The sequence below is a fragment of the Panthera pardus genome, unplaced genomic scaffold (assembly GCF_024362965.1).
Source record: "Panthera pardus isolate Hobbes unplaced genomic scaffold, ASM2436296v1 HiC_scaffold_11, whole genome shotgun sequence".
Classification (NCBI taxonomy): Eukaryota; Metazoa; Chordata; class Mammalia; order Carnivora; family Felidae; genus Panthera; species Panthera pardus.
Window position 1 is genome coordinate 90,523,749 of NW_026526666.1, and position 11,460 is coordinate 90,535,208.

General features: G+C 50.6%; 1 protein-coding gene across 1 annotated transcript; it reads right to left on the minus strand.

Annotated features, from left to right (window-relative positions):
• Positions 1 to 3,328: 3,328 nt before the first annotated feature.
• On the minus strand, positions 3,329 to 9,108 carry LOC109274273 (chymotrypsin-like elastase family member 3B). The gene is made up of 8 exons (XM_053898838.1): positions 8,978 to 9,108; positions 7,908 to 7,993; positions 6,916 to 7,013; positions 6,662 to 6,796; positions 5,364 to 5,500; positions 4,856 to 4,998; positions 4,094 to 4,246; positions 3,329 to 3,410 (listed from the first exon to the last, which is right to left on the minus strand). The coding sequence occupies exons 1-8, from the start codon at positions 9,018 to 9,020 to the stop codon at positions 3,393 to 3,395; spliced, it is 813 nt and encodes a 270-aa protein (XP_053754813.1). The 5' UTR covers positions 9,021 to 9,108; the 3' UTR covers positions 3,329 to 3,392.
• Positions 9,109 to 11,460: the final 2,352 nt, after the last annotated feature.

Genomic DNA, 11,460 nt, shown 5'->3' on the forward strand with positions numbered 1-11,460 from the left:
ACTCTTCTAAGAAAAAAGTATTGACATTTGAATGAGTTTTGAATGAGAACAAAATTGTTGACACATTTTGATTAAAGAGAAGGAAACGCAGCACCAATCCTTTATATTTTCCGAGGGAATTCAAGTATTGACATTGTGCTTTTTCAGAAAGTGGGTTTTCCTCGTGATTTAGAAAACACACACACACACACACACACACACACACACACACACACACAAAGTTGTTGGCATTGACACTCTAATCATTACTCAAAAAATTAAATTATTGGAGCGCCTAGGGTGGCTCGTCAGTTCAGCATCTTACTCTTGACCTTTGGCTCAGGTCATGATCTCATGGTTTGTGTGTGCGAGCCCTGTGTCGGGCTCTGTGCTGACAGCATGGAGCCTGCTTGGGATTCTCTCCCTCCCTCTCTCTGCCCTTCCCCAGCTCACTTGTTCTCTCTCTCTCTCTCTCTCTCTCTCTCTCTCAAAATCAGTAAACATTTAAAAAATGATTGATTATATGGTTTTTAAAGGATTTGAATTGTCAAGGCTTGGAGATTAAAAAAAGAACATTAAATTATTGCTGAAACTGTTGGCACTTTTAGGCAAGATTTCCTGACTCCCCGTTGCCCGCACATGAGAAGGGCGTTGGCAGTTCTCGGCCCCATCCTGAGGCGGGGTGGAGGGCCCGTGACGGCCTACTTCCCAGCCACAGAGTGGAATTTTCCAGGTCTGAATGCCCTTTGTCCTAGAACTACTTTGGAAAATTGTCCAAGGTCATGGAAGGACCCACTGGGAAGAAGTAGATACTCAGCTTTTGCGACCCCGTTGTGCCTTGACAGCATGTGACTATTACATGTCACCTGGCGCCATCTGTCTGACGCGACACAAATGATCACCACATGCCCCACTTTGCACCGCTTTCTCCCCTCCTCCCCCCACACCCCTGTGATGCTGAGGTCTCTTCCCTGCTTGACTCCGTTCCTCCCTTGCCCTCATGCTGGCCTTGCCAGACCAGTTCTTAGGCTTTTGTGGGAGCTGGAGTGGGGGGTAAGGGCTGGAGGAGGAGAGTTTCTGTGGGAAAAGACTGAGGGTCCAAGAGTGGGTACGGAGAAAAGCAGGGGAGGGAGGGCAGTTGTCATGTGTGGGGACCGTGGGCGGGAAGCGAAAAAAAAAGAAAGACAATTTTAAGAAGTACCGTTGATACAGTTACTGTGGAGAGCAACTTGGCGATTGGTTAAATTGAAAATGAGCACCCCCTCCCACCCAGTAATTCCATTTCCTGGAATATACCCTAGAGAAACTCTTGCACATCGCACCTGGAGGTTTGTCCAAGGACGTTTGCTGAAGCGCTGTTTGTAATCGTGAAAATTGGCCCTGCTGTAAATGTCCATCGGGGGGGGGGGGGGGGGGGGGGGGCGGGAAGGATAAGAGTGTTGTGCAATAGGCTCCTCTTCAAGACCAGCAGCAATGAACTAGAAATATATAAATTAGCATGGGCCTCAAGAAATAATGTTGGTGGGTGGGGGAAGGGCATTAAGGAGGGCACTTGTCGGGACAAGCACTGGGTGTTACATGTGAGTGATAAGTCGCTGAATTCTACTCCTGAAACCATTATTACACTGTGTGTTAACTAATTTGGATTTAAAGAGAGAAAGAAAGAAAGAAACAATGTCGGGTGGAAGCACCAAGTTGCAGAATAATACGTACAGCATGAAGCTATGCCTGTATTTTTAAAAACCAAACAATGCAGTACACTGTATATAGATATTATATGGTTGGTGAAAAATACGTAGCAACGTGGGGTGGAAGGAGCGGAAGGATAAATACCCAATTCATTTCATCAGTAAGGATAAGTTAGGTCAATGCCACTGTAACCAACACCCCAAATCTTAGTGGCCTGTAACCACGGAGTTTATTTCCTGCCTGTGCTGCATATCCGTCAGGGGTCACTGCAGGCTTTGCTCCCCGTCTCCTCACTCTGGGACCAAGCTGACGTACAGCCACCAGCTGCCATGGCAGAGGGAAAGAGAGCTCAGCAAATCGTCCCACCTCTCAAAACCTCACCTCGGCCAGGGCAGGCCACATGGCCAAACCCACCTCCACAGGGCAGGCAAGAACTAGCCCACCGTGGGCCCCAAAGGAAAAACAGTGCTGGCTAGAGGACACATTATCACAGCCATGAGGATGATGTCCTCTGAGTACTCAGAGAACAATTAGTAATATTAAAGGGTACAAAGAGTAATATTAAAAATTATAAATATATGTCTTTGCTGGGCTCATGTTTGCTTTCATGGCATTCAGGAGGAACATGAATAAAGGAATTCAGTTGTGTGTGTGTGTGTGTGTGTGTGTGTGTGTGTGTGTGTGTGTGTGTTTCTGAAAGTTTATGTATTTATTTTGAGAGAGAGAGAGTGGGGGAGGGACAGAGAGAGAGGAAGAGAGAGAGAATCCCAAGCAGGCTCCATGTTGACAGCAGAGAGCCCGATGTGGGGCTCAAACCCACACACCGTGAGATCATGCCTGAGACAAAGTCACACGCTGAACCGGCTGAGCCCCCGCCGGGCGCCCCAGAAATTCAGTTGTCTGTATGTTGCCCTGGGCTGCAGGGCAGCAGCCTTTCGGACCTCAGCACCAGCACACTGGGCTCCGACCCCACTTGTGGCATCGTGCGTGCTTCTGCGTGGGCTTCTGCAGCAAGGGCTCCCAAAGTTGTTTTACTCACATCTGAATCCCCATCTCTGCCCTTGCCGCCAAAAAAGGTGCCTCGTAAATGTTTAATGAATGATTCTGATGTGCTCGTTTCTATCTCAATAATGAGCTGTTTCAAGGCAGGAACCGTGTCGTCTTTCCCCGCCGAGCCCTCCTCAGGAACAGGAGGATGGCTCCTGTTGAGGCCATGAATGCTTGTTGAGCGAACGAATGAATGGATGACCACAGCCCTCCTTTCCTAGCCCACAGCGGGAGAAGAAAACACGTGGCCTATGCCACTCCTCCATGAGCCCCCCAAGGGCCTGCCAAGTTCACTTTTTCTGCAGATTCTACCATGTTTTTTTGCTGCATCGAAAAGCCAGTGTGTGGCTGTATAGGATGACCGACTTCTCGGGACTCTCCTCCTTTTACCACGGAAAGTTCTGTGCCCTGGGGCCCCCCTCAGTCCAGGCAAACTGGGATGGCTGCTCACTCGACGGCAACTCCTTTCTTCTCTCTGGGCCTCATTTTTTTTTTTTTTCCTCATTCTCAAATGAGAGGGTTGTATCTGGTCTTGACTCTACATAACAGATCTAAGATTTTAGGGACAGCCTGGAAGGGAACAGATGAGTCAAAGAAGGAAGAAAGACTCACGTTGGGGTTTTCTGAGAGATCTTTATTTTTTACAAAGAACGTGCATTGCCACCAAGGCCTCGGTTCTAGTGGCTTGACATGACCTAGAAAAAAAAGCCATAGAAAAAGGGAGGAGATTCAGCATAGTCTAGTTAGGAGCACAGATTCTGAAGCCATATGGAACCGGGTTCAATTTCCAGCCATGCCACCATTAGCTGTGTGAGGAGAGTGACTTGACCTCTCTGAGCCTCAGTGTTTTCGTCTGTATAATGGGAGTAATCTTAGTACTCATCTCATGGGGGGGGGGGTTGATGAAACTACTAACTAAGGATGTTTAAGTAGTTTATAAATGTTATCATGAACATTATTAGCCCTCCCTGACCGCTCATTCCAGATAAGGTTTGTGCTTTCACTGGGGCCTGAACATCCAGTCACAGCTCTCCCCATGTTTCATGATGATTGCTCATGTGATCATTTCTTCACCACAAGCAGCCCTTTGACACATCACTCTATCTTTCAGCACAAGCAAAGACCTGTATCTCACAAACACTTGTTGAGATAAGGAAGTTCATCTGTAGTTCAGAGACACTGAGGTCCTTGGGGCCACACCAGAGCAGAGAACATCCCCCAGGCCCTCTGGAATGTGCCCAGGGGCCCCTCCACTCCTGACCTTCTGGGATCCTTTCAGCCCCTCCTCAGGATCTGCTGTCCCCGCTCAGCCCCGGCACCTCTCAACATCTCAGAAGAGCCAGCATGGGGGCCCTCCTGCTCCGCCCGTCCCGCTCACCTCCTCGATCCAGTCATTGAAGGCCGAGACTCGTGTGAACACCGTGGGCTTCTTGATGGTGTTGCAGCCGAAGGCAGAAACGAAGCTGGTCACACCGTGGACCTGCCAGGAGCCGTCTGCTGTGGGGCAGTTAAGGGGTCCTCCAGAGTCACCCTGGAATTGCCAGAGAGCGGTGGGGAGTTGAGCCGCCTTGTGTGGGATTGAAGGAATTGGTTGTGCCTCTGGGGATTCTGAGAAACCCCTGTGTTACTTGACCTCCCCAAGCCCCAGCTGGCCTGTTTGTAACAGACTAACATCTGTCCTACCGGATCTTGTAGGAATTAAGCAAGATGATAAATATATGATCTTAGCACAACCCCTAGCAGAGAGAAAGCAATCAACAAAGGGTAGTTCCCATAGTATTACCACGATAGATAGTTACCATAACAGTATTCATCCTCACTTATAACACAACGATAGGACTGATTTATCATAACTTCAGGACCATGGAGTTGAAAGTGCCTTTAGAGATCACGGTGTCAATATCCCTTACCGGGCTGATGGGGAAGCCTGAGGACCGGGTCAAGTGATTTGCCCCAGGTCAAGGCAGCGTGAGCTGGGACGGGAAGCCAGAGGCCAGGGTGGTGTGTCTGGCCCCCACTGACTTCCTCCAAGTCCTGCCTGGCCTGGAGGCGGAACGGGGCCAGCAGGTGGGATTTCTCCGCCCCTCCCCCCGGCAGATGGCAGAGACACCCCCGGGCCCCGCAGTTCGAGCTGACTCACGTTGCAGCCGGAGAGGATGTCCCCACCCGCACACACCATGGTCTTCTTCACGGAGCTGCCCCACCAGTCCAACTTGGAGCAGTGGTCATAGTCGACCACGGGCAGCAGCGCCTGCTGCAGCTTGTCCGGGAGGGGCCCACCAGCTGCGGGAGAGACCGCCCTGAGTGGGGTGGCGTGGGGTGCAGGGCTGGGGCTGGGGCCCGGGAGTCAGGGCTGGGAGCCCCGGGGTGGGGTGGGGGAGGTTGAGGGAGGCAACCCTTCTAGCCCGATGGGGACTCGCCTCCCACCAGAGGGTCCTGCCTGCTTTGTCCACCATAACACCCCCGGCACCTGGCACACAGGAGACGCTGGAAAATGCTCAGGTGAACACATTTGTGTTTGGGAGGATGGGGTGGAGGGGGGGAGGAGGGAGGTGCCCCCGAAGGAGGACAAGTGCAAGGATGTGTCGTGGTTGCCTTCGACCCCCGGCCCCCAGTCCCTGTGGCCAGTGGGAGGGTTCGGCACGCACTGTGGAGCCGGCCCCAGCCGCTGATGTAGCAGGGAGCCCCGTTGGGCAGGATGTCACCAGCGGGAGGGAGGCAGGCGAGCTGGACCGTGCCTCCCAGCTGGGCACTGCGCGACAGCTTGATGAGAGCGATGTCATTGCTGGGGAAGAGGAAAGAGTCAGGGGAGCCTGGTCCTCCAGCCAGACCAAGCCCCACCTCTCAGCCTTTGCAACAGAGAGTTCGCCTCCAGGATGCCCCCGCTGCTCCTTTTCCTCCAAATCACAGGCGTTCTTAGGGCTGAGCAACTTTAGGAGGCTCCCCGCCCCCCGCCCCCTGCTCCCGGCACCCATGCTGACCCTCGGCCTTCCTAGCTGTCCTCGGCTCTTATACCATGGTCCTTACACTTCAGCTGCACCAGGATCACGGAGGGCTTGTTAAAACACGGGTTGCTGGGGCCCACCCCAGGGTTCTTGAGGCAGTGGGTCCGGGGGTGGGGCCCAAGGACTCACATTGCCAACAAGTTCCCAGGCGATGCTGATGGCCTGGGGACCACCCTTCAAGAACCCCTGTTCTGGGTCTTCCTCTGCTTGCTTGTCACTCGAAGCATCGTACCTGGGGTCCCCTTTCCTCTCCACGTACCTCAGGAGTCCCGTGAGGATGGGTCGAGGTCACGATCATCATGGCCCTTCTCTCCTACACCGCACTTTCAAGGGTTCTGCCCCCTTCTTTGACCCTCACCAGAAAAATGCTGGGCCCCGCAGACACATGATTTTGTACGTGCTTGAGGGCCTTGGGAAGCCCTGCTTCAGTGTTCTCACCCGGTGATTTCCTCCCTGTCCTTCAAACCACTCAGGAAGCCAGGAAAGTCACCCTCAACATATGGTATAATTGAGGCCCAGAGAAGGGCAGTGACTTGCCCAAGGCACACGGCAACTTAGTGCTGGAGGCTGACTCTGGGTCCAGTGCTCCTCCTTTTTCCCACAGTGCTGGGAACCCAGGCTGCACTGGACAAATGTCTGTCGAACGGAGGAACCCTTAGATTTGGGAGCGGGGGTGCCAGAGGAGATCTGGGTTCAAGCCAACTAGCCAAGTGGCCTTGGGGGAGTTCCTGGCCCTCCCTGAGCCCTGCTGTCCTTCCACAGGAAGAGGAGTTTCGGGCAGATGCTCCTTCGAGGCTCTCCTGGCTCTGACCCTCAGTGTGTGGGACGTGGGCCCAGGCTGCTGGACCCAGCCCCGCTGTCACTGGGGGTCTCTTCAGAATTATCTTTGGGTCACAGAGGGACCAGTAACCTCTGGGTCCCAGGCCTGAGAGTCCACTCACCCACAGGCTACGCAGTTGGGGTTCCAGAGTGGGTGCACGAAGAGGTCCCCAGCATTGATGGGGATCACCTGTTCGGAGCCTTCCTCCTCAGCCCGGTTATATTCGCCCAACACAACCTGGTAGGTCAAGGAGCTCCTGCCAGTGGAGGAGGTCAGGTCAGTCTGGGCCCGACTGGGCTCCTTCCCTCCCCTCCCACAGCTACGCACCACCTGCCCGGTTCTCATGCAGGGACGGGGACAAGTAAAAACACTTACGAGATGCAATGGCCCGCAGTCATGACCCAGTCGGGGGCGATAAGGCTGCCGCCACACGTGTGGTGGAAGGCTCCACTCTTCTCATACTGCAGGGAGACCTGGCGACAAGGAGGGAGGAGCCTAAGTGGTCTGGGCCCTACAGTGAGGGCTGATACCCATGACTGTATAGGTTGTGCACTGGACAACTCTAGAGGGCATCACTCATGCAGAGTGGCCTCCTCCAGAAATGTGCAGTGTTCAACCCACATGACTGTATCATCTATGGCTGTTTTCATACCACAATGGCAGAGTTAAGTCACTGCAATAGAAACCACATGGCTGACACAAGCTAAAATATTTTACTCCCTGGTCCTTCCCAGAACAAGTTAGCTGACGATGCTGTAGACCAGTGCCATCCAAGAGAACTTTCTATGACGGTGGGAATGTTCTCTGTCTCGGCTGTCCAACGTGGTAGCCGCTAGCCGTATGTGGCCGTTGAGAATTTGAATGTGGCTAGCATGGAACAACTGAATTTTTAACGTTGTTTAATTGTAATTAATTTAAAATTAAATAAAGACATGTGGCTAGTGACTACCGTGTCACCGAAGCAGGTCTAGCCCTCTGTGCCTCACTGACCTCTCTAAAGCCCTTCCTTCCTTTAGTGCTCTCAGACCTTATAACCCTGCTGTGTAATTCGAGGAGTCTAGTAACGAGGACCCCAAAACCTCCATCCCTAAACACAGTGCCCGAAATTCCACTGTTAGTGCACCAACCCTTGGGCCAAACATTTCCTTCTCTCCAGATTCCACTTTTAACATGCAAACAGTCCAGGGAGGGTCACAGGTCGAATGGGCAAGGCTTCCCCGCGAAGTGGACTGTCCAAGGGTTTCCTGGCCTTGGCGAGCTGAAGAGGTTACCGGAAGCAAAGCAGTGGGGTCGAGACCGAATGCCCCGCAATCAGAACAGAGTGCAGAGCCCACGGTGAGAAATAGCGCAGCTGGCATTGGTCTTACCTGCCAGGGCCAGCTGTAGGGGGCTGCGTCCTCACCGTTGACAACACGGGAGGAGGGCTGGTAGGAAGGTCGGCCACAGCCCGAGGCTGGAAAGGAGAGTGCAGGCATCAGTGAGCCAGAGAGTCCCCCAAAGCAAAGAGGCCCGGGTCCAGATTCTAGATGCACCACGAGCTGGCTGTGTGACCTGGTGTAAGTGCTTCCCCCTCTCTGGACCTCCATAGCCACCTATGAACAGTGAACATCTGGGCTAGAATAGGGGCCTCCAGAGTCCCAAGAGTCTAGGGATGGAGACGTGACCTCCTTCCATGGCACGATTGAAGGGGCTGATGCACTTAGAACAGTGCCTGGTGCCCAATGAACTCTTAAGAAGTGATAGCTTGTTGTCATGAAAAGTGGTGGCTTTGGAGTAAGACTGCCTGGGTTCAAAATGCAGCTCTGCTCCTAGTTCTGGGGGGGGGGGGTTCTTTACTTCTCTGAGGGTCCATCTGTAAAATGGGGATAATAATAGAACTGATCACACGAGCCTGTTGTAAGGCTTATGGGAGATAATATGAGAAAAAATCCTTAGCATTCTCCCTGGTATATAGTAAGCGCTCAATAAACATTATCTGTCACTATTACTGTCAGTCAAGGGAGGCAGCTTGGAGGAGGTGGCCCTGAGCTGGAATATAATATGGCAGAGACATTAGGAAAAGGCTAGACCACAGGATACGGAGTGGGGTTGGGGGAGGGAGAGGAGAGTTGGAGGGCTAAGCAGAGGAACAGAAATTCCAACCCAAGCAGTCTAACCACAGAGTCCAAACTCCTCATGACTAGACTTTTTTACCGTCCCCCCTGATGAGTCCCACCACAGTGCTTTGGGTACACCAGTCTTTCTCCCGAGCTCATCTATCCATGGCTCCCCCTCCATTCTCCTGCCCCCCACCAAATTTGAAGCCCCTACAATCATACCCAGGTATAAGCGGAGACCCCCCCCCTCCTGTGGAACCAGGTGTTGGGTTCATGAGACCCGAGGTGAGTGACAGATTTCAAAGGCTCCTAGCCCAGTGCAGCACAGGCTGGGGTCTTACCAAGGGCCACAAGTAGGAGGGAACTCAGCAGCCGGAGCATCATGAGGTCTGAGATGATAGGAAAGACACGCTTAGCCTGGGGGCTCTAATATAGGGCAGAAAGGATACGTGGGAGGAAGGGCAGATTGGGCCCCATTCCCAGAACAGGTGGTAAAACGTCAGCTCTCTCATGGTCCAAGGCCATGGCCCCCACCTGCTGCACATGGGAAGTAACAGCCAACAGTAAGACCCAAGGTTCCCTCCAACCTGTGGCCACACAGGTGGCATTGAATGGCCAGCTGATAACAGGGGAGGGAGGAAGGAAAGTACTCATCAGAACAAGCCAACCTCTTCTAGGGAAGAATATGGGCTCTGGAACTGGTCAGACCTGGGTTCAAATCCCAGCTCTGCCACCTCCAGGCTCTTGATCCTTGGGCATATTAACCTCTCTGGGCCTCGGGTTTCTCATCTCTGAGTCAGGAGCCATATTAGTATCCACCTCAAAATTTTAAAAAATTGTTGAGTGCTTTTCTATATCAGGATGCTCTAGGGGATAGAGCCATGAACATGACATAGTCCCAGATCCCCTGGAGCTTGAGTCTAGTAAGGGAGACTATGACGAATCAACAAAAATAAATGAAGCCTACTTCGTGTGTGTGTGTGTGTGTATAGAACAATACTAAAACAAATGCCTTTATTCTCAGCATCTGGCTTCAGAAATAGAACATTATAATTCCTCTGTGTATCTCAACTCTATGACATTCCCTTGCTTTCATTAGATTTTCACATACATATGTATTCCTAAACAATACATTGGTTTTCCTTTTAGCCCTCTATGTGAGTAGAATCACAGTGATTATTCATTTGCAATGTCATTTTTACTTTGTGTTCAATATTGGTTCCTGAAATTCACCCATGTTGATGCATGCAATTGATTTGTTTTTAGTATTTAGTAATCCATCCTTCAAATATTCGAAAATCAAAAAACATTTCAAAATCTATCCAATCTATTGTTAATGGATATTTGAGTGTTACTCATTCTTTGCTTTTATGGAAGTGGTTCACATTTATCTGCTCTATGCCTTGGATAAGAGTTAATGAAACATAGGATATGTAATGGTCCAGCTATACTATGTAACCACAAAGAGTTGATATTCTCATTAATAGGGAATGACGGTTCCTGTTATTCCACAGCTGAGTCAACTTTTTAATTGTCGTGTTTTTTAAAGTCTATTTATTTATTTTTGAGAGAGAGAGACAGAGAAAGACAGAGAGAGAGGGAGAGAGAAGGGGAGAGATCGGGAGACAGAGGATCTAAAGCAGGCTCTGTGCTGACGGCAGAGAGCCCGATGTGGAGCTCAAACTCATAGCAAGATCATGACCGGAGCTGAAGTTGGCCACTTAACCAACTGAGCCACACAGGTGCCCCTTTATTGCTGCTTTTAAGTTTGCCCAACTGTGAGGTGTGAAATGGTGTTGCATTGTGATTTTAATTTGCATTTAGTTTATCACAAATGAGACTGAGCATCTTTTAAAATGTTCATTGGACATCCATATTTCATCGTCCATGCCTATTTATGTCTTTTTGCCATTCTTTTTGCCCCGGGTGGCTCAGTCGTTTAAGCATCTGACTTCGGCTCAGGTCATGATCTCGCGGTTCATGGGTTCGAGCCCTGCATTGGGCTCTGTGCTGAGAGCTGGGAGCCTGGAGCTTGCTTCAGGTTCTGTGTCTCCCTCTCTCTCTGCCCCTCCCCCACTTGTGCTCTGTCTCTCTCTCTCTCTCTCTCTCAAAAATAAACATAAAACAAAATAAAATAAAAATTTTAATTCAATTTATTTAAGTTAGAAAGAAAACTGTTCACCTATTTCTCCCATCCCCATCCCCCACCTCTTGCAACCAAGAGGTTGTATCATGACCCGAGCTGAAGTCAGACGCTTAATCGACTGAGCCACCCAGGTGCCCCAACACTTGTTATTTCTTATCTTTTTGATAATAGCTGTTCTAACAGGTGTGAGGTGATATCTCATTGTGGTTTGGGTTTGCATTTTGCTGACGATTCATGATATAGAGTCTCTTTACATGTGCCTGTCGGTCATCTGTAAGTCTTCTTTGGAAAAATGTCTATTCAGATCTGCCCATTATTTAATGAGATTTTTGTTACTATTGAGTCGTGTGAGTTCTTTATGTAGTTTGGATTTCAGCCCCTTATCAGATGTAAGATATACAATTATTTTCTCCCATTCAGTAGGTTGACTTTTTCTTGAGGATCCACCACGCACAGGCCCTGTGTTGGAGGCCAAGTACATAAAGATTCCCTCTTGATGGTGTTCCCAATCTGCCTGGGGATCCAGACTGGACACTACACCACAGAGGGACACTTAGAACAGGGCATGGCATATTGAGTATACAATATATATTTGCCGAATGAACAGAGATTGCGAGAGAACTAAAGCTAAGGCCTTAGAAGAGCTCACAGGAGAGCTTCAGATGCTGATATATAGTC